Raw genomic sequence first — 27,109 nt, forward strand, 5'->3', positions numbered from 1 at the left:
TGTCAGCGTAAGCAAGCAAGCAAAACACGACTGATGAAGTTTCAAATGCGTCTTAGTTACATAAACAGAAGTTAGCTTTGTTTGATATAGAATTACCGAAGCATCTCACTGAAAAAGCAAAATCCTCCTTGCAATTAATAAAGAATTGGGGTATTCTAACCAAGCTGAAAACGAAGAACCTTCAAATTCCAAGTGTTTCCATTCCTGGATGAGCTTTGGTATTCACATGTTAATAGGATGCCTGCTTTTTTTTCTTCTTCTTCTTCTTTTGGCCAATGTTCAGGCCAAAGAGTCTGTGAAACAGACTTTTTCCATCTTATGACCTGTTTTAGAATTTCTTTCTTGCAAAATGTTAGTTATTTTGCTTGGCAGATTGCCTGAATTCATTCTTATTTTCTCCCTCTCCTACTTTACCTCTCTCCTGTCTCTCTTCTCTCCCATCTTTCCCCTCTTTTTCTTCTATTCTTTGATAAATTATATATTTAAATTAGAGTTCACTTGGACCTACAGTCTATGTGTGACTTGGCAGGGTTGCTAGAGTTAGCAAATAAAAATACATAATCCCCAGTGAAATCTGAATTTCAGGTAAAAAAAAAATGCCCCCCACCCGGTTTTTTTTTTAAAGTGTAAATATGTCTCAAATGGGGCTTTCCTGGTAGAAAATCCGCCTGCATTGCTGGAGACCCTGGTTCGATTCCTGGGTCGGGAAGGTACCCTGGAGAAGGGATAGGCTATTGATTCCAGTATTCTTGGGCTTCCCTGGTGGCTCAGATGGTAAAGAATCTGCTGCAATGCAGGAGACCTGGGTTCAGTCTCTAAGTTGGGAGGATCCGCTGGAGAAGGGAATGGCAATCCACTGCAGGATTCTTGCCTGGAGAATCCCCATGGACAGAGGAGCCTGGGGGGCTACAGTCCATGGGGTCACAAAGAGTCGGACACGACTGAGCGGCTAAGCACGTGATACACGTCTCAAATACTGCATGAGACATACTTACACTCACAAACTATCCCTTATTCAGCTGATACGCAAAGGGAACTGGGTGTCTTGTATTTTATCTGGCAATCCTAGTTTAGAGGTTAAACAGAGGGAAGTGAAACAACAAAGACTTCCATTGACAACTCCTGGCAGAAGAGGCATTTCCACCCCTGTCCTTCTGAATGCCTCTGGTCTAGGGACAGCATTCTCCACGGCATTGCTTCAGTCTATTTTTGATCAATCCAGCGTGAATAAAAGATCCACAGAGGGTACCACAACCTGATACTGAAGGAGTCCACTCAGAGTTCCAGGACTGACCCACTATCACCTGAACCCAGAACCTCTGCAATTGGTCCCTCAGGCAACATTCGATCTTAGTCCAAGCAACAGATACCATACGAACACTTGAGTTTTAATGGCTCACTTTTCTTCCAAATTTGAACCTTGAATTTAATGCTTTCAAAGGCACTGAATTCTGCTGTTCTGACTCTAAGGCTGTACAGCATGATTGGTAATGGTATGATTAAAAAAAAAAAGAAGAAGAATTCAAATGTACTTCAAAATATAATGAAATGATCACCTCTTGGACATTCTGAAGGGAAGATAAAAATAATGATATGCTACAGACATTTAAAGATAAGATAAACACCTTAATTATGCTAATTCTTAATTCAAGTGTATTCTCCAACAGCTAAGTACTCCCAGGGGTATAACACAATTTAGAAGTGCTGTTCTGCAGTTTACAGACACAGTCATATTCAGTATCTGGAAGTAATCTGCAGTCTAATAGCAGAAATGAAGGCTGTAGCGAAGTGCAGTTAAAAGCATGAGCTCAGGCGGCAAAATGAGTTGAAATCCCAGCTCTGTCACACAATAGCTGTGTGACTCTGGGCAAATTACTTACCCTCTCAGTGCATCGTTTCCCTTATCTGTAAATGGGGATAACCATCCCAGAGAGCTGTGAGAATAATATGAGTAAAATCTTAGAACAGTGCCTAGCACATAGTCAATGCTCAGTAAATTTAAGGGGTGAAAGTCATACGACCTAGCCAAAACTGTCAGCAGGAAAACAAAACTCACAAAATTAAGAGACTACCTCCATTTTCACAAGTGACTCATGAGAAAAAAAGATGTTTTTGTTTTTGTGGTCGGATGGATAACATCTATTTTTTCAAAATTAAAAATAAAGATATTTTATATATTTACGCATTAAAAATCCTCTGTTTTTTAGAGTAATCTGCTTCTGAAAGTAGCATCACCCTGTTTCAAGAAGTAAGGCTGTAGGGTCACCAGTTCTACCCAACTACTGGTTGTTTTTCTTGTCTCACCCTGCTTATTCATTCTCCTTACTTGCCCAAACTCCGAAAGCAAATGAATAATACTCTCTCCCCCATGCCTACAATCCAATTAATCTCACTCAATCCTCTCAATTTAGTGTTAAACAGACTTTCAAATGAAACAGTCCCCGGTCACCGGGTTTCCCGCCATCTGGTGACGCACAGCTTCATTTGTTTGTGTTTGGAAGCAGCTGCTGAGCCCGGCAGCACTTAGGTCTACAGTGCAGCCCATGTTTCTGCAGTCTGAGGCGGTGTCAAAGAAAGGGTGCTTTCAAGTCCAGCGCTTGTAGGGGAATTTCCTTGCTGGGACACACTACCTCTGTGAGCTCTCCGAGCCTGGGTTCTTTATCTATAAAAAGGGAGATTGTAACACTGTCGATGTTTTTGAGGTGCTATGAGGATTCAAAGAACTGACTCAGCTACAGGGTGATCCTGTGTTCAGTTTACGCCAGCTGTCCCTGCATCACTGTTATATATTGTACAACCCTCCGAGTTTAGAAAGCATTAGCACAGTCTGGTCTACAGTTAGAATTCAGTATTTGTAACCTCTTTGTCATGATACATATAACCCCACGGTACTATTTGAAAGAAATGCTTTACATCCCACAGAGCCATCATTTTTAAGGCAGGAATGACCTTCTTCACACAGAAGGATGAGTGCGTCTGTGTGAATGTTTTGTCACCTGTCCACTATTCCTACAGCCCCTGTCCCTTTCTATGTGTGTGTGTGTCTGTGTGTGCACGCTCATTTGTGCCTGACTCTTTACAACCCCATGGACTGTAGCCCGCCAGGCTCCTCTGTCCATGGGATTTTCCAGGCAAGAATGCTGGAGTGGGTTGCCATTTCCTCCTCCAGGAGATCTTCCCAACCCAGGGATTGAACCTGTGTCTCTTTCATCTCCCACACTGACAGGTGGATTCTTTACCACTAGCCTCACCTGGGAAAGCTGTTCAGTCATTTAAGAAGCTCAAAGTGGAGATGGAATTCTCTGTGGCAGAAACTTGAGGGCAGAGGCTTAAATACTTTACATGCTTCAGGGGAAGCATGTGAACACTGCTTTACCAAGATACACTCTGCCAACAGCAGAAGGCCCTTTGAGGTGAGCACGTGGACCAGGGCTGGGGAACTGTCCTTTGATTTCTGCCAGCTTCTTGGACTGTCAGATGAATTCCAGACTCCAGCCCCTGCTACTTCCAAGACCTCCATCACTGTGCAGAAACACCACCTTGACTCCTGGCCTGTAACCAGGCTTCCTCCTGACTCCTCCCGCAAGCCTCCTTCCAGGCTCTGTGGGCTACAACTCTCAAAACTTTATGGTGGGAGAGCAGATGATCAGGGCTTTTAGGGAGATGCCAGCCTTTTGCTCAGAAACAGGATTTCTTCCTTCCTATCCTACTTCATGAGCTCTCTGCAGTAGACCTAAAGCAGTGCCTCCAACAGGGATCTCAGATCTGTCACTGCCAGCTTGGGAGGTCTCACTCGCTGAGACCTTGCCTTTCCCATCTGTAATATGAGATGTAGTAACGTCACTGGACTGTTGTGAGAGTGAAATACGACAACGTGTCTGGCAGAGTGCTTGGCACAAAGTAGACATTAAATGCATGGGGAGTATGCATTTTGGTACCGGGCTGCCTGAGAAGGGACCAGCGTTAGAGAAAGGCATGGGAGTGCAAAGAGAATCTGTGATCTGGGGGTGGGAGGGATGGGGAAAACTCAGTTTGTAAATATATAAGCTCTGCATTTTGCAGATTTACATTTAATTAAAATCCACAGAAAAGAAAAAGCAAATCAAGCTAATAGTATTTCTGAAAGAAGATATATGAAATACACAGCGGATGCATTCAAACCAGCCTCTCTGTTACCCTGCATTCATTCATTTACTCACACTAATAATCTTTTACTGAATAAGTATTATGTTCTAAATGCTGGGCCAGGCTTCAACACAAGAATGTGAAGCAGCTTTATGAAAGAAAACATTTGGATGAAGCATAATCAGTCTGTTAATGTCAGGCAATATTTATTGATTACGTACTGCCATCAATACATATGGTAATATTTATTGATTTACCGCAGTCTCCCTTGGCCAGAGTGACTCAGAAAAATATTGCCATCTGCTACAACCACACTGAATACAGAGAAGCTCCAGTTTACTAATGAATGTCTCTTTGGCATGAAAGAGCTCATTGCAAAGGTGCCAAGCTCACTTCCACAGACTGTCCACCTTAATCATCAAGTGAGAGAAGTGGATGCTTCTCTGGCTGAGTTAGAGGTTGGTGCAAAATAACCCTTCCTGTATAGCAGTCACTCCAAATACCTGTTCCGCGAGGCTGTGAATGGGTCCTGGAATTTTCTGAGTTGTCACTCCCTTGAGTCAAAGCTTTCTTTGGCTCTAATATAATGCCTTGGGTTCTCTGAGGGGAGTCCTGCAGGGCTCCCTATAAACTAGCCTGTCGGGCAGGGTGGGCCAGAGAGAGGCCCCACAGCAGACAGACTCCTTGGAGGCAGATCTTTAGACAAGCCCTGGTTTCCTCGCCTGTAAAGTGGGAAGGAAGAAATTCCTCTCCAGGCTGCGAGGAGGCTGGAAGAGGCCATCCTCATCAGTGACCAAGCCTGGGCCACAAACGTGGCAGGGCCCCTGCACGTCATTTCCTTTTCCTCCCTCACTCCCTTGGCACAAGTTATTAATAACATCTCGTTTGTTGGTCAGTAACCTTTACTATGTTTTGTGAACCTGGGTTGACAAAAATGAATTTGTGTGGTTTGACTTGCACTAAAAAAAAAAAAAATACTAAGAATAGAAAACATCAGTGTCATGGCGGGTAATGTTTTGCGACACTTTCATTTGAAACATACACTCTCATAGGATGTGCTGTATGGCTGACTGAGTAGGTTATGTTCGAAAATTTGAGATGTGTATGTACTCCAAAGAATGAAAGCAGGAAGGGATATTTGTATCCTCATGTTCATAGCAGTGTAATTCACAACAGCTAAAAGGGTAGATGTACTTTAAATGACTATCGATGGATAACTGGATAAATAAAATGTCTATACACATGATGGAATATTATTCAGTTTTAAAGGGATAGAAAATGCCTTTTTAAACAGGAAGGAGATTCTGACACATGGTATAACATGGATGAACCTTGAAGACATTATGCAAAGTGAAATAAGTCAGACATGAAAGGACAAATACTGTCTGATTCCATTTCTATGAGGTCCCTAGAGTAGTCAAGATTATAGAGACAGCAAGTGGAGTAGTGGTTACTATGGGCTAGAAGGAAGAGGAAACAGAGAGATATTGGCTATGGCAGTTTATTAATTTGGTATTAATGAGAACAGAATTTCAGTTTGGGAAGATGAAGACCTCTGGGAATACGTGGTGGTGATGGTAGCCACAGAAATGTGAATGTACTAAATGCTTCTGGATTGTACACTTCAAGATGCTTAAAGTGGTTAAGTTTTATGTTATGTGTATTTTATCACAATTAAATTACAAACCCTTTAAATTACAAAAAAAATTTAAAAAAAGCTGGAGATACCCTGACCTAGCTGACACCTTGAGAGATATGCTTGGATGGAATCCAGGTATAGAGAAAACAGAAAGCATGAGTCCAGGGGAACCAAACAGGAGATCGGATCAGACTTCCTAGTTTGGTCGAAGAATTTTATGATCTCTGGGACGATGGGGCTTTCCGTCTGGTGTAAGGATATGGAAGTTAAGGTTTGCAGCCTTGTTCTGGGATGGCATAAGTCCCAATCTACATTTCTGGATTCATTTAGTATTTTAACCTGAGAGTACAACTAACACAAAGTGAAAGTGTTAGTCACTCAGTCATGTCTGAGTCTTTGCGACCCCATGGAGCCCACCAGGCTCCTCTGTCCATGGAATTCTCCAGGCAAGAATACTGGAGTGGGGAGCCAGTCCCTTCTCCAAGGGATCTTCCCGACATCCTCTGGGGTCACAAAGAGTTGGGCAAGACTGAATGACCAACAACCAGCACAGAGAGACATCTAATTTCCTTCTCAGGTGAAACAACTTCCTGCCCCCTCCTCCCTTTCAGCAATGTTGCCCATTCCCGGTTAGACCAGTTGGTTCCTGAAGGCTGGGCCAAGGTCTTCCCTCCATATCCACCAGACACACCACACCTCTCAAAGGCCTTCAATCTAATTGCATCTACGTAAGGAGGGAGTCCAAGGAGCCCGAAAGAGCCTTCCATGGTTATTTTTTATTCTGTGCCTAAGAGTTGGAGAAATGGGATCTGGCCACTTTTCTCTAGACAAAGGGCCAATACTAGATTTCTCATTTTCCTAGCAGACAGGATCCTGGCAAATGACTTAACCAGATACGGAAAGGCAGTCTCTCGGGAAGGTACCTCACGGGCTAAAAGAACAGTCACAGTTCATCATTTTAGACACCGATTGCTATGGCCAAAATAAATATCAGGAAGGTTTCAGATTTCTCTAAAAAGAAAATAACCTCTTTTGGTAACAGTTCTCAAATCGACTTTGATCTCTCAAATTCCAAAACCTATTATATGATTAGTTTCTATAATCTTATTATTAAAAGCACATGCATAAGTGAGAGATTTCTTTATATGTTTAGCATATAACTGTTCCTTTGTATATTTTCCCTCCATATTTAACATTTTCTAAGGTAATTCTACAATGGGCATAAGATATGTTTAATAAATAACTATGGGCTGTGTCCCCTCTCCCAAACTTATATGTTGAAATCCTAACCCTTAATGTAATGGTATTAGGAGGTAGGCCTTTGGGAGGTATGAGGTCATGAAGGTAGCATCAGCACGAATGGGGTTAATGCCCCCTTACAAGAAGAGACACGAGAGAGTTTGCTTCCTGTCTCTCCATTCTTTGCAGTGTGAAGACACAGCAAGAAGATAGCCACCTGCAAGCCAGGAAGTTTTGGTTCTGGCACTGAGTCAGCCAGAAACTTGATCCTAGATCTGCTAGCCTCTAAAACTATGAGCAATAACTTTCTGCTGTTTATATGCCACTGAGTCTATGGTGGTTTGTTATACAGTACCCTGAATTGATGGAGTTGATATAAACTCATTGATATAACATGGGTCACCTTTCACCTTTATAAATGACTCACAGGCACACATCAGACACGTGGAAAGGCACTTTGGACACCATTTAGACCCACTTTGTTCCACCAGTCAGTGATATCCAAGTCTTCCAAGATGTTTAAGATGAGCAGCAGTGGAGGTGAATTCTCCAGCCAGCTCCTGGCTTGGAGTTCACCTCTGGGGAGAGGTAAAGCCATGAACTGCTGGCCTCTGGTCCTACAGTCTGGAGGCTGGGAGAAGAGCACTTCCGGCTGACATCTCTGGAGAAAACTGAGCCTTTTACTTCACAGCCCCAGCTTCACTAGGAGAACTCTAAACTTCTTGCTGCTGTCCATTCACTAAGTCATATGAAACGTTTTGCAACCCCATGGACTGCTTTCCTGTCCTTCGCTACCTCCCAGAATTTAACAGTGAGACATCTAACCATCTCATCCTCTGTCACCCTGCTTCTTCTTTTGCCTTCAGTCTTTCCCAGCATCAGGGTCTTTGCCAGTGAGTCTTTGCATCAGGTGGCCAAAGCAGTAGACGTTCAGCATCAGTCCTTCCAGTGAATATTCAGGGTTGATTTCCTTTAGGATTGACTGGTTTCATCTTGCTGTCCAAGGGACTCTCAAGAGTCTTTGTAAACTTAACCCTTTGTGTTATCTTTTTAAAAGGAGAGATGAGAATTCTCATTAAGCTCTGATCTGTACCAACTGTAGAGATAGGGTTGCTTTCCCTCTTCCTCTCTTTTCACTTTCTCTCTATGTCACATATTATTACTGTGGTTTTTTTTTATATCCAAATTTTTATTTTCCCCTTCAATATGCCAAAGCTAGTTATGGTATATTTCGTATTTTGACAGAATGAAAAGAACTGGCTTCATAACAGAAACTATAAATAGAAGTTAAATAGGGTTGTAGTAATAATAAGAATTTACTGAGTGCCTACTAGGTTCTCCTGGGTTCCCTTACCCTACTGCTCTCCACCCGGGTGCCCTTTCCCAATAAAATCTCTTGCTTTGTCAGCACATGTGTCTCCTCAGACAATTCATTTCCGAGTGTTAGACAAGAGCCCAGTTTTGGGCCCTGGAAGGGGTCCCTCTTCCTGCAACAAATGGCGACTCTGGCGGAGACTCTTCTTCGCTGAGAATGACATCCTGACCACTCGGAGTACTCAGGGGCCAGCTTGCCTACCAATGGACCAGACCCAGCGGCCGCAACTGGGACCCTTTTGTCCCTGGTCTCCTCCTGATGTGGACAACTGGCCAGAGTGCCCCGACCGGTAAGGAACAAGAGACTTTATTGACCTCTCTCCCTTCCCTCTCTCTTTCCTCTCCTTAACCCTTCCTATCCTTCCCTGTTTTTCTAGTCCCCCGGTCCTGGATGCAGGAATCTGGTCAAAGGGCCCTCAGCCTGGGCTGAGGATTGGAGACTGATCACCTCCTCTTGGCAGAGAACTCGAATTCTGGTTCTGGTCTGGGCTGATTTCTGGTAGGGCCAAGTTCCAGTCCTCCCTTCTCTGGAGGCCCAGGGAAAAGTCCCATAATGCCTGGGCAACTGTAGGTGGCAGGAGACATCTGTAAGGCCACCCCTTTTGCCCCCCTCTCCCGCCTCCTCCCCCTTCTTCTTTCAACCTGGCTTCCTTTCCTCTCTTGAAATCTTTGATGTTAGTACTTGGATTCTTGTATTTAAGGGCTTCCCTGGTGGTGCAGAGGTTAAAGCATCTGGCTGCAATGTGGGAGAACTGGGTTCGATCCCTGGGTTGGGAAGATCCCCTGGAGAAGGAAATGGCAACCCACTCCAGTACTCTTGCCTGGAGAATCCCATGGACAGAGGAGCTTGGTGGGCTACAGTCCACGGGTCGCAAAGAGTCGGACACGACTGAGCGACTTCACTTTCTACTAGGTAATGGGCCCTTACCATATATTCCAACTACTGAATTAACTTTGGAGAAAGGTTTTGTGGGTTGCTCTAGTTCAGTTTGAGCTCATAATAGTTTCCCAGTCTTTTATTGTACAGTGTGCACGCCGGGCAGACCACTTCCTTCCACTACATTTTGCTATTTCTTTTTCATAGGAATTTAACTGTTTGTGTTTAATCCAGTTTCCTTAATTTATGAAGGTCATTTTGAATCCTCATTTATTCTTTAAAGTTATCGCTATTTTGTTCAAATGCAGATGGGTGCTGCCTTAGGAGTTTTCTACAAGCCTATGCTTTCGACCTCAGACTTGAGCATGGATTGGCCAGTGGTGGGCAAATCTGGATTAAGCAAGCACAGTGACCCTGCCAAACTGCTATCTTCCTTGTGTCTGGGAAATCTCCATTTGCTCCTTATTCCTAGAACTTTTCTAGTAAAGATGTAAAATGTAAGAGGATTTCAGTCTGCCTTAGTCACTTGCTCTAAAAGGTCATCACCATAGTCAAGGTCATAGAGGTTTTTTTTTTTTTTTTTTTCTTTTCTTTTGGCTGTGCCATGCAGCGTGCAGGATCTTAGTTCCCTGACCAGGGATCAAACCCATGCCCTCTGCACTGGGAGCATGATGGAGTCTTAACCACTGGACCATCAGGGAAGTCCCCATGTAGGTTTTCTTCTGTGCGATCTTCCAGGAGTCTTATGGTGCTGTGTTTTACACTTAGGTCTGCGATCCATTGTGGGTTAATTTTAGTGAGGAGTGTAAGGCTGTGTCTGGATTCATTTTTTGAATATGTGGATATACAGTGTTCCGCCACCATTTGTTGAAAAGACCATCTGTGTCCATCGGATTGTCTTTAATTGCTTTTCTGAGACCAGCTGACTATATTTAGGTGGGTCTGTTTCTGGGCTCTCTATTGTGTTCCATCATCACTTAGGTACTCTTTTGCTAAGTACTGTAGCTTTATAGTAAGTCTTGAAGCTGGGTAGTTTGGGCCCTCCAACTTTGTTCTTCTTGCTTCTTGTATTGGCTGTTCGAAGCCTTTGTCTTTTCCGTTATAGACTTTAGAATCAGTTTGTTGATATCCACAAAATAACTTGCTGGAATTTTGATTCAGATTGCACTGGGTCTAAAGATGATGTTGGGGAATTTGTTAATTTTTTATTAGAAGTATTCCATTATGTTTCCAATACATTGGAAAGTATTCCAGTATTCCAATATGCCAGAATTGTTTATCCATTTACCAGTTGATGTATATTGGGGTTGTTTCCAGTTTCTGACTATCAAGAGTAAAACCACTATTAAAATTCTTGTACTAATCTTTTAATGACATATGTTTTTCATTTTTCCCATGTTAATAATTACAAATGGAACTGTGTGCCTAATTGCTGGGGAATGCAATAAATGTGTGTATAAGAAACAGTTTTTTTAAATGGTTATGTGATTTTTACACTCACAACAGCAATACACAAGAATTTCAGTTGGTTCATAACCCATGACTGTTTGGTGGTGTTGGTCTTTTCAGTTTTAATCATTCTAGTGGGTATATAGTAGTATTTCACTGTGGCTTTAATTTGCATTTCCCTGAAGATGAATATTATTAGTAAAATGAATGTTTTCAATTCCTTATTGGCCACTTATATATCTCCTTTTGTTTTGTTCAAGGCTTTGCCCATTTAAAAATACCTGTGTTTTCATCATTTTGTTATTGAATTGTCAGAATTCCTTATATATTCTGGACACAAAGTATTTGTCAGGTATATGTACTGTAAATATATTCTCCCAGTTTGTGTCTTGTCTTGTCATTTCAATGACCACAGATTTAGAATTTTGATGAAGTCCAATTCATCAGGGCTTTCTTTTCTCTGGTTTTGTGGTTTCTGTAAGAAATCATTGCAGGTTATAAAGAAATTGTCCTATGCTTTCTTTTAGAAGCTTTGCAGTTTTGGCTTTGTTGAGGTCTGGGATCCATCTCCATTGTGTCTAGTGTGAGATTCATATGTTTCCCCAGCAGCTGCTCAAGCATCATTTGTTGAAGACTTGGCTTTCCCCACTCAAGAGCTTAATGTCTTTATCAAAAATCAGGTGACCATATATTTGTGGATCTATTTCCAGACTCTATTTTATCTGTCTTATGTCAATGCCACATTATCTTAATTACTTTAGTTTTACAGTAAGCCTTGAAATCAGGTACTGTACGGCCTCCAAATTTGCTCTTCTTCAACACTGTTTTGGCTACCAAGGTCCCTTGCTTGTCTATAAAAATTTGCAAGGCAACTTGTCATTTTCTATAAGTGTCCTACTGCCCTTTGATTAACATTATGTCATAGTTGTATGAGAACTGACATATTAACATTCAATTAGCCTTCCAATTTCGGAGAAGGCAATGGTACCCCACTCCAGTACTCTTGCCTGGAAAATCCCATGGACGGAGGAGCCTGGTGGGCTGCAGTCCATGGGGTCGCTAAGAGTCGGACACGACTGAGTGACTTCACTTTCACTTTTCACTTTCATGCATTGGAGAAGGAAATGGCAACCTACTCCAGTGTTCTTGCCTGGAGAATCCCAGGGATGGGGAGCCTGGTGGGCTGCCGTCTATGGGGTCGCACTGAGTCGGACACAACTGAAGCGACTTAGCAGCAGCAGCAGCAGCCTTCCAATTAATGAACTTCTTTCCATCTAAGTCTAAAATTTCTCTCCTCAAGGTTTAATGTCTTTTGCTATATTCAGCATTTATGTCATTGTAAACAGGGTGGCTTTTATTTCATTTTGCGACTGTTAGCTGTTTATTGCTATTAGAAACACAGTTGAGTTTTGTAAACTGACCCTGCTAAATTCATTTATTGGTTCTAGTAGCATGTATGCTAAGCTGCTTCTGTCATGTCCAACTCTTTGGACTCTGTAGATGGTGGCCCACAGGCTCCTCTGTCCATGGGATTCTCCGGGCAAGAATACTGGAGTGGGTTGCCGCACTCTCCTCCAGGAGATCTTCCTGACCCAGGGATTGAACTTGTGTCTTTTATGTCTCCTGCATTGACAGACAGGTTCCTTACCACTAGCACCACCTGCAAAGCCCTAGTAGTTATTAAATTTCTTAGGATTTTCTCCATAAGCAATCATTCATAAAGATTTTTCCAAAAGATTTTTCAATCTTTATGTCTATTATTTCCTTTTCTTGCCTTATTGCACTGACTGGAACTTCAGAGAAGGGGATGACAGAGAATGAGATGGTTGGATGGCATCATCGACACAATGGACATGGGTTTGGGTGGACTCCGGGAGTTGGTGATGAACAGGGAGGCCTGGCGTGCTGCAGTTCATGAGGTTGCAAAGAGTCGGACACAACTGAGTGACTGAACTGAACTGAACTGAGAACTTCCAGTGCAATGCTGAACAGAGGAGATAATGCAGACATTAATGCTATGTTCTTGATCTCACGAGGAAAGTGTTTGGTATTTCACCGTTAAATATGATGTTAGCAGGAGGTGTGGGGGCAGATTCCCTTTGTCAGATAAAGTAAGTTCTCTTCTTGCCCTAGTTTGCTGAGAGTTTTAAAAGTCATAGATGGGTACTGAATCATGTCAAATGCCTTTCCTTCATTTATTTAGAGGATCATATGGTTTTCTCCATTATTTTATTAACATGGTAGATTATATTAATTATGTTTTCTAATGTTTAGTCAACTATTCATTCCTGTGATAAACACTATTTGGTTATAATGAATCATATCCTTATGTGGCATTGGATCATATATACTAATGGTTTGTTAAGACATTTAAGTTTTTAATGTTTATAAGAAATATTGGGTGATAACTTTCTTATTGGTGATAACTGTCTTTCTTATAATCCTATGTCGTATTTTGGTATCAAGGTTACACTGACTTTATAACAATAAATTCAGGAGTTTTTCTCCCTCTCCTATTTTCTGAAGGAGTTTGTGTAAGACTAGTAGTTCATTTGTTGGTGTTTCATTGGTAGAAATATTTCTTACTTAAGTTTTGATGGAATTTGCCAGTGAAACCATCTGGCTCTGGAGGAATTTTCTTTGTGGAAAAGTTTTGAATACAAATTCAAATTCTTTAATAGTAATAGGGTCATTCAGATATTCTATTTTTTTTCTCATGGCAGTTATGATAAATTACATTTTCTGAGGAAACTATTTCATCTAAGCTGTCAAATTAATTAGCAGAAATTAATTCATAATATCCAGTTATTACTGTTTAAATTTCTGTAGGATATGCAGTTATGACCACTTTTTCTTTGCTGACGTTGGTAATTTATATTTTTCCTTTTTTCTTCCTTGATTAGTTCCGTCAGTGTTTTGCTAATTTTACTGAATTTTTAAAAGAAACAAATTTTGGCTTTCTTAATTTTTTCTATTGTTTTACAATTTCTACTCCTATTGTTATATGTATTTCTTCCTAATTATTTCAGTTTAATTTATTCTTCCTTTTCTAGCTTCTTAAAGTGGAAACATAAATTACAGTTGTTCACCTTTGTTCTCCTCTCATCTAGCCATGTAAAGTTATATATTTGTTTTTGTTGTGCATATTGTTTTAGTGAATCCAATAAAAGCTCATAAATTGTACATGTATTTTCATTCAGTTAAAATTATTTTCTAATTTCCTTTTTGATTATTCTATTTAGGAATGCAATTTAACTTTTAAATATTAGAGGTTTCCTGGAATTCCATTGCTATTGACTTATAATGGAATCATGCTATGATCATAGAACATATTCTTTAAGATTTTAATCCTATAGAATTTATTGATATGCCTTTACTGTGCACAATAAGGTCCATCTTGGTGAGCGAATCATGTGTACTTAATTAAATTATATCTTACACTTTTGGGGTAGTGTTTTATAAATTTCAGTTAGGACAAAGTGGTTGTTGATGTTCAAATCTTCTATGTGCTTCCTAATATTTTACTTAATTTTTTTTAATCGATTACTGAAGAAAGGGATTTAAAAAATTTCTATTGTTCTCTCAGTTTTTGTTTCACATATTTTGATGATCTATTAGCAAATACATACATATTATGACTGTTATGGTTTCTTCATTAACTAACCTTTTTAGAATGAGAAAATGTTCTTTTTACCTCTTCTAATACTTTTCATCTAGAACTCTATTTGGTAGTTTAATAGTATCACCCTAGCTTTCTTATACTTACTATTTACACAGTCTACCTTTTCCTCTTTTGGCTTCAACCTGCTGTTTTTCGTATTTAAACTGTATATCTTAAAGACAGTAGGCAGTCTTTTCAGTCTAACCTATTTTGGTATTCTATTTTAATGCCTCCAATGGCATTTATGCTCTTTTGGATATTTTTAGTGTTTTGCTAGGTATTTCACCATGCATACTTAACTTACTGCCAGCCTACTTGCATTTAATATTATTATATATTACTTCACATAAAATGTAAGAATCTTGTAGTCATGCAATTCCACTTACCCTCTCTTATCCTTTGAGCTATTTTATCATATATTTTATATTTGCATACATCATAAATTCCATAAAACAGTATCTTATTTTTAGCATTAAATAATCTTTTATATTTACACATATATTTTTCATGTCCTGTAAATACTTCCTTCATGTAGGTTTGAACTTCCACCTGATATTATTACCCTTCAGTCTGACAAATTTCCTTTATCATTTATTGTAGTGTAAGCCTCCTGGAGACAAATTCTCTCAGATTATATAACATCAAAAATAACTTTATTTCACTTTATTTTGAAGGATATTTTAGCTAGATTTATAATTCTAACTTGACATTTATTTATCTTCTTTTTTTTTTTTAATCTTTCAGCACTTTAATGATGTCTTTGCTTGTATTCCAGCCTCTGTACTCTGTGGTAGGAATCTTTTGGTTAACTGCATCACTGATACCTTAAACATAATATGTTATTTTTCTCTAGCAATGTTTAAGAGTTTCAAGATCTCTTTAATTTAGGTTTCAGCAATTTTACTATAATCTTTTAAGGTGTGGTTTTACTTTTCTTTATCCTGTTTAGGTTTTGTTGGGAGAAGGAAATGGCAACCCACTCCAGTATTCTTGCCTAGAGAATCCTGTGGACAGAGGAGCCTGGTGGGTTGCTGTCCATAGGGTCGCACAGAGTCAGACATGACTGAAGCGACTTAGCATGCAAACATGCATTGGAGAAGGAAATGGCAACCCACTCCAGTGTTGCCTGGAGAATCCTGTGGACAGAGGAGCCTGGTGGGCTTCCGTCTATGGGGTTGCACAGAGTGGGACACGACGGAAGCGACTTAGCAGCAGCAGCACGATTTGTTGAGCTTCATGTAAGTTAATGTTTTCAGCCAGTTTAGAAAGTTTCAGCTATTAGTTCTTCAGATGTTTTTTCTGGTCTACTTCTCTGTCCTCTCCTTTGGGACCCCAATTACATGTATATTATACTGCTTGATACTGTCCTATAGTTCACTGAGATTCTGCTCATTGTTTTTAATCTTCATTCTCATTGTTCTTCATATTAGATAATGCTTACTGATCTGAAGTTTATTTCCCCGTTATTTCATCATTTCCATTTTTCACTTAAGATTATCCAGTGACATTTTCATTTTAAACATGTTACTTTTCAGTTCCGGAATTTTTATTTGGTTTGTCTTAATCATTTCCATTTCCCTGCTGAGAGTCCTCTTCTTTCACTTACTATAACCATGTTTTTGTTTATGTTCTTGAACATATTTTAATATCTGCTTTAAAGTTATTGTCTGAAAATCTCAACATTTAGGTTACATTTTTTTTTGATTATGGATAACAATTTCCTATTCCTACACATATTCTTTAATTTTGGGTTAGGCAATAAATATTTTGCATGATATGTTATAGAGGCTTTAGATTCTGTTTTATACCTTTAGAGTATTAATATTTTTGTTCTTTCAGACAAATCACTAGCTGAACATGTGAATACTTAGGATTACATTTTGTTATGATCTACTTTGGTTTTGCTCTTAAGTTTTAGGGTGAATCTTTATTCTTGAAGGAAAGGCCTTTCTGAGGTTTCAGGCAAAAACCCAAGTATTTGTAATGATTTACATTACATTCCCTATAACTTGGGTGAGATTCAAATTCCATACTCTATAGGCAGTCGTAGGCAGTAGATGTTGACATCTCTGCTCAGCTTTTCAGTGGTTCAGTTATTGTTTTCCACTGGGCTCACTGGCCTTTCCCCATACATATGCAGTTTAGAAATCATTCAAGCATGACAGGGAATTTAAATACAGAAGTGGAACTCTCTTCTGTATGGCTGCCTTCTCTCTGGAATTTCCTCCCTTAAATCCCAGCCACCCTGGCAGCCTTGAACTCCATCTTCAGACACTTCAAGATTATATGATTATGGCCTTGAATTGCAGTTGTTCTTTGTGGAATGTGGAGTGCTCTCAGAGGAGAAGCTGTATAAATGTAGATCTCATGCATTCCAATTTCTTTCTTTCAAGGGTCAAACTGCCAACATTTTCTGCCTTTTCTCGATCAGACTCTAGTGTCTTCAAATTTTAAGTTTTGTTTTTTTAAGAATATTTCATCTGGAGTTTTCATTAGTTATCAGCAGGAGAGTTAATCCAACATAAGCTTCTCTATCACTGAGAACACTGGCATTCTATCACAAAAATTTTAATTTGTGTGTGTGCTAAGAATAAACTGTAAAAAGATCTAAAAAACTCTCATCTTTATGAATACTCAGAAAACCATTCAATAATATATCCTGAAGGGATCCTCAGGTGTTATCCAGACTACTCTGTCCTATAAGGCAGTCCCGATACAGTGACGTATCATGTGTTATGATTAACCTCCCGCTCTTACTTACTTGTTTCAGGAGGTAATGTTTACTGAAGTAACGTTAATTACCAATGTTTCAGTAATGACTCCATACAAGTATATACTGCAAAATGATCATCACAGTAAGTCTAGTTGACATCTATTACCACACACAGTTACACTTTTTCGTGTGTGTGATAAGAGCTTTTAAGACTTACTCTTAGCAACTTGCATATATTTAATACAGGATTATTAACTATAGTCACCATGATTTATGTTACATTCCCAGGGCTTTTTTATTTTATAACTAGAAGTTTGTATGTTTTGACCACCTTCACCCATTTTGTCCACTGCTCACCCCCAGCCTCTGGAGGCTACTAATCTGTTCTTGGTATCTATGAGCACTCTCTCTCTCTTTAAAGATTCTACATCAAGTGAGGTTATATGGTATTTGTCTTTCTGTTGGACTTATTTCACTTAGCATGATGCCCTCAAGGTCCGTCTGTGTTGTCACAAGTAGCAGGATATCCCCCTGTTTAAAGCTGAATAATATTCCATTGTGTACGTATACCACATTTTCTTTATCCACTCATCTATCAATGAACACTTAGGTTGCTTCCATGTCTTGGCCATCACAAATAATGCTAATCCCCAGCTAGGTTGGTAAAGAATCTGCCTGCAATGCAGGAGACCTCGCTTTGATTCCTGGGTCAGGAAGATCCCCTGGAGAAGCAAACGGCAACCCACTCCAGTATGCTTGCCTGGAGAATCCCATGGACAGAGGAGTCTGGCAGTGTACATACAGTCCATGGGGTTATAAGAGTCAGACATGACTTTGCAACTAAACCGCCTCACTTTCAAAAGAGGCCAGTGAGGAAAGATGCTTCCTTGGAAAACGAGCTGTATGGAGCCTCAATTTTATACTACAATTTAAATACATAAAATGCCTTTAAATAACTCACAGTTCATGGAATTCTACAAACAAAGGGATGTAGAGGCATCTTGGAGTTGACGTTTTCCCACCAAACCACAAATGCGGAACATGTATCTTTCCCAGTGCCTGTGTGTATGTTATTGACAGTTTTCCTTGCTCTGCTTCACCCCTTCAGTTACCACGGAGTTCATAATTTTGGTCTGTTTTATCAGGTTATCTCAGGCTTCCCTGGTGGCTCAGATGGTAAAGAATCTCCCTGTAATGCAGGAGACCTGGGTTCAATCCCTGGGTGGGGAAGATCCCCTGGAGGAGGGCATGGCAACTCACTCTAGTATTCTTGGCTAGAAAATTCCATGAACAGAGGAGCCTGGTGGGTGTCACACAGGGTCAGACATGACTAAAGTGACTTAGTAGATACACATCAGGTCTTCTCAGCTTGTTCCACCTTCTGGAATCCGTACACTCTGATTCTGCTGACCTGGCTTCTGAATCATTATGATTATCCTGACCCTTAATGTTGAGTATCCTCTCAAAATCCACGTGTTGAAGTCCTAACTTCTAGCACTCCAGAATGGGATTTTATATGGAGACAGGGTCTTCACCAGGGTAATGACGTTAAAATGAAATCTTTAGGGTGGGCCAAAATCCAACATAACTAGTATTTTTATAAAAAGGGGAAGCGTGCATAGGAGGAAGATGATGGGAAGAAACACAGGGAAATGTTTATTCACAGAACAATGAACAAGACCTAGAAAAAGATCCTTCCTTCATAGTAGAAGCAAACCCTAATGATAATATTGGGTTTCTAGCTTCCAGAACTTAGATAATAAATTTCTCTTGTTCACGGGGCCCACTTTGTGCTATGTTGTTACAGAAGCCCTAGCAAACTAATATGCTTACCATTTAACAAATAAATAGATCCCCATTTTTCTACTTGGTTTGACTTATGACTTTGTTTTGTCTCCTAAGATCCACTCACCCCCTCATCGTGGTAAATGGCCAAAAAAGCAAAATATCCTAAGATTTGTGTCCTCATTTTATCACTCAAATTGAATGATTTTCTGATCCTTAGATTCCTTGAAAAATAAGGATACTATCCCTGCCCTACTTATCTGTCTACATAGATAAAGCTCAGATAGGGTATCACACAGAGACGGTAAATCTCTACCCAAGTCTAAGGCAGCCCGAGTTCCTGCTCTTTATTCGTAATAAGCTATTCCTCTTGCCTAATCATAACAGAACCACTGCTAGAGGGCTCTAGGAGAGGATCAAGCTCAGAAGTCTCCACTTTTAATACAGGTACAACCTCAGACTTTATTTCTGCCATTTCTAGTTCAAGAGGCAGGATGTGAGCAGATGAATAAGGAGCTGCTTTGTTCAGGAATGTGGGGTCATGCTTCAAGCTTTCACTATTCACAAATCTCTGGAGGGTTTAAAAGTAATTTCTCAGACAACATATTGATTTTGTTAAGGTAATGAGCTATAGAAACTAAGACTTTTCAGAAATGTATAAGGGAAGGAGAGCTTTAGTGGCACATCAAACTGTATTAACAAAATTTGAGAATGTTGAATGTGATTTTTCTTTTTCGGTTGTTCTATGAGGTTTGTGGGATCTTAGTTGCCCAACCAGAAGCTGAACCTGGGCTCTGGGCAGTGAAAGTATGGAGTCTTTACCACTGGACAGCCAGGGAATTCCCATTGTATGTGATTTTAAATTTGAAAAAATTAAATGTAGGATGCTAGCTGCTTTCTAACATATTTTGTATGTATCTTTGTCTGCTTTTAAAATGATTTTGTTGAAAAATGGTTGCTTCTATAATAATTAACACTTTTATAAAATTAGTTATAAAAATAAAACTTACTCTCAAATAGTTTACATTTTAGTTGCATAAATTCTTATCTAGTTGCAAATGTTGCTCAAAAGAACTAAAATTTTAAAAGTGACTCTACCCTTTTCAGTTCTCTAGAATGCCTCCAGATGGCATTAAAACCCTTTTCTTATTTTATATAGTAGAAAATTTAAAAATTAGTAATATTTTAACAATTTAAAATCCGTCACATCCATTATATCATTAGAAATCATGGTAATAGAACCACTTATCACTTTTAGGGTATCTTATATCTTAGGATATAACTTTATATCTTTATATAAATATAAAAGATATATAACTTTATATCTTTATATAAATATAAAAGATATATGACTTTATATCTTTATATCTTAGGATATCTTATATCTTAGGATATAACTTAGGATATAACTTTAGGATATATTATATCTTAAGAAAAACCAGCAAGTAATCACAACCTATGCAAGCCAAAGACTCTTCCTAGACTGAGAAACACATCTTGGACAAATACACTCAATAATGTTATATCACAAGCAGTCATTTCTAATGGCTAGAAAGCACTTTAAATGCTTAGTAAGAAGAGCACTGGTCCAAATATAGATATATTCACAAAACTCTTATAATACGAAATCACATTTAACTCCTCAGAAATGATAAAAAATAATGATTTTTAAGAAAAAACCTGTTACTAATTCCTATTCAGCCAAAATAATTAGTTAGCTCATGAGTTATGTAAACTTTGGCACATAAATTTGGCATCAAATTAATCATCCAAACATTGTTTCGATTGCTTGAGTATTGAGAGGATTAAGACGAAATGTGGAATGAAGAATGTGTTTAAAAAGAGCCCTTTCTTATCTCTTTACAACTGCGTTTGTTAACTCAAAAACATGAATAATCCTTCATGGTCCAGAGATGTCTATAACTGTACATTTCACATAATTCAGAGGTGAGGTTGCAAAGGGCAAGCTTTAAAATGACACAGGTACTTCCCAGGTGTGTAGGACAGACGATCTCCCAGTATGTGAGAAACATTCTCCAATTATTTATGACAGTGATAGACGTTGCTGAGCAAGTTCCAAAAGCTCTCCTCCCTCCCTCCGCCCCGTAATACCATCAGATCTCATTACATCTATCTGTACATTATAAAGAGGAGCCTTGTGTTTTCAAGATTACTCTTACTGGACTAAAGCACTAGAAAGACCTCAAAATGCAACTGTATCCAAAAGCATGGAAGCAGGCATTATCATGAGACAGAGAACCACAGACTTCCTTCCATTGTTATTATTACTATAACAAGATATTTGCGCTATTTTGTATTATAAGGGTATTAAAGAACTCGGGATAGAAACAGGAAAGAGACTTACGATGTATTCGATGTGCCATTGTCTGGACTCTCTGGCTCGGCATCACCTTTCTCTTAAAAAAGGAAGCAGAAAAAAAAAATACCAACATGTGAGTGTTACAGCCTTTAAGATTTAAGAGAGCTTCAATATTAACAATCATTCAAAATGTGCAGCAGGAGGCTTTTAAAACATCTTTTTATTGTCCAAGAACTCGATTTGCAAAATAGTTTCTTCTCTGTAATACAATTGCCCGGGCACGGATCTATGAATAGGTACGAAGGAGCTGTTTGCAAACAACCAGAGGCTCAGAGTGGAGACCCTGCCAAAAGATAAATATTTTACAGAGGGAACCTGTTTCCTTCCCCTTCATTTTACAGAAAATTTAAGGAAATAAACACCATTAGCATTCTAGATGCAAAGCACTTTGACGCTTTCTGCCATGTGTATGCTCAGTCACTTCAGTTGTGTCATTCTTAGGAATGGGTTGTGTCACTCTTCATGACCCTATGGCTCCTCCGTCCATGGGATTCTCCAGACAAGAACACTGGAGTGGGTTGCCATGCCCTTCTCTGGGGGATCTTCCTAAACCAGGGATTAAACCTGAGTCTCTTATGTCTCCTGCACAGGCAGGTGGGTTCTGTACTACCAGTGCCACGCGGGATGGTGGTGCCTAGCTTGGGTTTAGCCCTGCTGTTGCTGCTAAGTCACTTCAGTCGTATCCGACTCTGTGCGACCCCATAGATGGCCTCCTACCAGGCTCCCCCGTCCCTGGGATTCTCCAGGCAAGAACACTGGAGTGGGTTGCCATTTCCTTCTCCAATGCATGAAAGTGAAAAGTGAAAGTGAAGTCACTCAGTCGTGTCCGACTCTTAGCGACCTCATGGACTGCAGCCTACCAGTCTCCTCCGTCCATGGGATTTTCCAGGCAAGAGTACTGGAGTGGGGTGCCATTGCTTTCTCCAGTGTTTAGCTCTAACACAAGCTAAACCAGGTGGGCAGCATCAGAGCCTGGACAAGAGGATTGTACACAACACTGAGGCTGCACCCCAGCTTACAAGATTCCTAAGAATGACACTCCACAGAGAGCCCTGGCAGCAGATTCTGGGGTCACCCTGTTAACGCAGAATAAGATGCAAATCAGAAATCCTTCCTGATCACCTGAGAGGATAGTTAAGCAACGTTTCTGCTGTACGTGGTCAAGGATTGGATGGGTCCATTTTTTGGAGTTTTAAAGGGCAAATTCCTCTCACAGTAGATATAATTCTTAGATCCTCAACCACGGATGGTTTGAAACTATCCATCCTCATATTACAAGGTGCTTCTTTTTATTTCCTTGAGGCTAGGAGATAGAAGAAGGGCCACCTGGGAGGTGGCTCAGTGGTAAAGAATCCACCCGCTAAGCAGGAGACATGGATTCGATTCCGGGGTTAAGAAGATCCCCTGGAGCAGAAAATGGCAACCCACTCTAGTATTCTTGCCTGGTAAATTTCACGGACAGAGGAACCTGGTGGGCTACAGTCCATGGGGTCAGAGGTGGACACAACTGAGAGACTAAGCAGCAACAGAGGAGACAGGAGGGTCATGACTGCCACGTGAGTTAGCTCTGGTTATGCAGGCTATGCACTGCTAATAGTTTAACAAACCCCAGAGAAGATTATGAGTTGCAAGAGACGGGACTGAAGGTGGCAACTTGCTTTATTTTGCTATTTCAAGTCAGGCCTGGAGACCTCATAGAATCCCTCAGTCTACCATTAAGGGCCTCAGGTTTATGCCCTGTACCAAATCCCTTTTTGACACGTGGGCTCAGGAATGACCTCCTAAATCACATGATGAACACATTGCAAAGATGCTGTCCAAGCTTCTTTTTTCCTTATAGGAAATGAAACAGTTGTGAGAGAAAGAAGACCATTCTATATGGCCCACACATCTATCTCAGACGTGACTGTGTTTATGAGTGCCCACATAGTGCTTGGAGCGCCCATGAAGGGCAGCCACCTTGTAGAAAGGTCACAACACCTGTTTTAACTGCCTCAGCAGCAAACACTGGTCAGACAGAGCCCCCAAACATAGGAAATCACGGTGAAGTAAAAGTAGAGACAGCAAATTAATAGACTTTTAAGGTCATATTTCCATATCATATTTTGTCCTCCAGGCCAGACCTGTTATGAACTCATTGAGAGACAGGCAAGACCGTGTCAGCTACTTTCATGCTAGAAAATAACCTAATTTAGTAGTTTCCAGAATTACTTTCCAATAAGTAACCACAATTCCTGCCAGAATCCCCAAATACAGAGTTACAATAGCCGCATTACCTAAGACAGGTAGAGACAACTAGCTGCTGCTGTTGTTCAGGTGTGTCCGATTCTTTGTGACCCCCATAGACTGTAGCCCGCCAGACTCCTCTGTCCTTATCAAGATTGCTGGGTGAAACATCAACAACCTCAGATATGCAGATGATACCAGTTTAATGACAGAAAGTGAAGAGGAACTAAAGAGCCTCTAGATGAGGATAAAAGAGGAGAGTGAAAAAGCTGGCTTAAAACTCAACGTGAGAAGGACAACTAGACGGAGGTTTAATTTTTCTTAAACACAGTGACTTTTCCCCCTTTCATTTGGAGAAACTGGCTATGTTTCCTGGTCTGCAGCCACCAGAAGTCACCCCACATCTCATCATCATCAGGAACGTAAACAGCAGGCAACTGTAAACATTTCTGAACAACTTATGTCAAAAAAAAATCAATACGCCTTACGAAGACATTATTTGGATGCTTGAATAAATATATTTTACCTTGATCAGCAAGGCTGCCAGATAACCTGCGGGCTGGGGGTCAGAGGCCGTACTGCACCTGGGGTCTGGGGGCTGTGGGGAGGGCTGGATCAGTGCAGGCACAAAGCTGCAGCTGATTACCTCTGCTCTTAGCGGCACTTATGTTGTGGCAACGGGGAAAACAGAACAGTTTCTGGCAAACAGGAAGGATGCAACAGGGCCAAATGAGGCATTTGTGAGCAGTCTGGGAGTGAATGCTCTCAGCTGATCATGAATTAACCTTTCTGGAGGAAAAGTGAGCTCAGGATAAGGTCAGGAATTAAAACTATGTCTGCTCATCAGAAAGAACTAAACACAAAATTCTCCCCCAATATCTGGAAATTTTAGGTGATGCAATTTCTGAAGTTAACTTGAAATGTCTGAGTGTACAAGCCAGGAAGAATCATAGGCTCTTTATCAGGACCCAAGGGAAAAATGATGAATGTAAGCCAGAAAAAGTGCTCAGGAAGAGACTTTCCAGTTGGGTGCTCAGGAGATGTTTCCTTGCTACCACCAAACAGGACTACTGGGGGTCGTTCTGACTATTTCAGCTGATTTCACAATAGATTCCACATTGCTGTCTTTTGGAAGGGACCTGAATTGATCTTTTGAGGAAATATAATTACAGATAGGAAGAGAGAAAAAAATGAGCCATAGAAAGAAAAATTATATATACACACACACGTATGTACTCACACATGTAAATAGATATGTACATGTATATCTATATTATTTGTGTTTTTTCTTTTTAAATTTCTTTTTAACTTTTTATTTTATGTTGGAGTATAGTTGATTAACAACGTTGTGTTAGTTTCAGGTGTATAGCAAAGTGATTCAATTATACAGATACATGTATCTGAAGCTGAAACTCTGGCCACCTGATGTGAAGAGCTGACTCACTGGAAAAGACCCGGATGCTGGGAAAGCTTGAGGGCAGGAAGAGAAGTGAGTGACAGAGGATGAGATGGTTGGATAGTATCACCAATTCAACAGACATGAATTTGAGCAAACTCTGGGAGACAGTGAAGGACAGAGAAGCCTGGCATGCTGCAGTCCATGGCATGGCAAAGAGTTGAACACGACTTAGCGCGTGAAAAACAGTATTTTTCTTCAGATTCTTTTCCTGTTGAGGTTGTTACATAATGTTGAGTATAGAGTTGCCTGTGGTATACAGCACGCTCTTGCTGGTTATCCGTTTTAAATATAGCAATGTGTCCATGTTCATCTCACATGTGTTCTTTCAGCTGGACGCTCTGTATTTGTTTCCCTGAGCCTTCCACAGGACCAAGCACATATACACACTCAGTCTATGTCTGCCGTCTGATGACCTTTCATTACTGCAGAATCCCACGCGATACTGGGAAAAAGGAGAATGGCATATGTGCACGTTCCACTGAGAAGGATACAGAATTTGACGTATGAAAGTTTTGAGGCTCCAATAGGCCACTTAAAAAGTTACAGTAGCTACATGTTTAATCCAATAAATGTACCAAGGGCTTATATAGTGTGTACTCTGTCTGGAAAGATAGATAATGTCTAATTTAACTGAAAATGACTGCACTACTGGAGTACTACTGCACTCTACATAAGTTGTACTATGAAAAGAAAATCAAAGTAGGCCTGGGCTGCATTCTGCTTGGAAGGAAACTGATACTATACTACAACATTTCTTTATAGTAAAAGTTATCTGTGCTCATGCCAACAACCTTTATACACTTATGTTTAGATAAATTAACTTCAGAGACTACATAATAATTTCTAATATGAAAAATGAGAGAAGATATTTAATATACTTATATGACCACTTCCCTTCTTACAACTGTTGCCAGTTCTTTAACTATTTTTAATGTCTATGCTGTGCTTAGTCACTCAGTCCTGTCTGACTGTTTGTGACCCCATGGACTGTAGCTCCCCAGGCTCCTATGTCCATGGGCATTCTCCCGGCAAGAATACTAGAGTGGATTGCCATGACCTCCTCCAGGGGATTTTCTCAACCCAGGGATCAAACCCAGGGCTCCTATATTGCTTTACCATCTGAGCCACCAGGGAAGCCCTTTTAATGTCTAGTGGGTATTTTAACTTTAAATAAATTTAATCCTCTATTTTTTGATTAATCAACTTCTGACAGTACCTTTTCTTTTATACTATGTGAAGTGAAGAAGCCCCCCCCCCCATTTATTCTTCCCTCCTGCTCTCCCCTCCCTCTATCACATCCTACTCTGCACAGCTATACCTTTCTTCTTGCATGTCGAGATTTAAAATATTTATACTCTGTTCAGTAATTATTGAATCATCTCATTAATATTAATTTAATTAATAATTTAATTTTGGGAAGTGCCTATAGGCCAATGAGAAAAATTATATATGAATAATGGAATTTACAATATTGTAACAATATAAATATTAATCTCTAAGAAACAGTAGAAAGACTGGACCTGTGCAGAGGGACTGTCACTAAACTTGAATGAAGACAAGGGTTCCCAGCATTTACATCAAATGGATTTTCATTCTTACATCTCACTGTGGCATAGATTAATTTGCCTCAGACAAAGGCTATGCTTTTTCTAAAAAGAAGTTCAATAGAGCATGCATGTAATGTGTGTAAAAATGTGTGTGTGTATATATGTATATAGGCTTCCCAGGTGGTGCTAGTGGTAAAGAACAAACCTCCCAATGCAGGAGACACAAGAGACGGGTCCCTGGATCGGGAAGATCCCCTGGAGGAGGGCATGGCAACCCACTCCAGTATTCTTGCCTGGGAAATCCCATGGACAGAGGAGCCTGGTGGGCTACAGTCCATGGAGTTGCAAAGAGTCAGACACAACTGAAGCGACTGAACACACACACACATATACACACACATTTTTAAAAAAGTAAATTAGGTTAATTGTGAAAACACCTTGCAAGCCAAGAAATGGGACACTGACAATAAATAACCCAGAATCCTCCTAGGCCTGCATCCTATTGAGTTCCAGTTAGCAAGTAATGGAATCTTGTGTTAATCTTCCAACTTTTCTTGATAGTTTTGGTTGTCCTGTATTTATTTGTAAACAAAATAGTCTTCAGTTTTTCCTGATTTTAAATTTCACACGAATGG

General features: G+C 40.1%; 1 protein-coding gene across 2 annotated transcripts in view; it reads right to left on the reverse strand.

Moving 5' to 3' along the window:
• The window catches only part of AFF3 (AF4/FMR2 family member 3), a 577,629-nt gene that overhangs the window by 165,243 nt on the left and 385,277 nt on the right, over positions 1-27,109 (reverse strand). For both annotated transcript variants that reach the window (XM_040267685.1, XM_040267684.1), the window contains one exon: positions 21,228-21,279. In XM_040267685.1, coding sequence (XP_040123619.1) covers positions 21,228-21,279 — 52 coding nt within the window. The remainder of the gene's footprint in view (positions 1-21,227; positions 21,280-27,109) is intronic.

This window comes from Oryx dammah, unplaced genomic scaffold (genome assembly GCF_014754425.2).
Source record: "Oryx dammah isolate SB20612 unplaced genomic scaffold, SCBI_Odam_1.1 HiC_scaffold_25, whole genome shotgun sequence".
Taxonomy (NCBI): Eukaryota; Metazoa; Chordata; class Mammalia; order Artiodactyla; family Bovidae; genus Oryx; species Oryx dammah.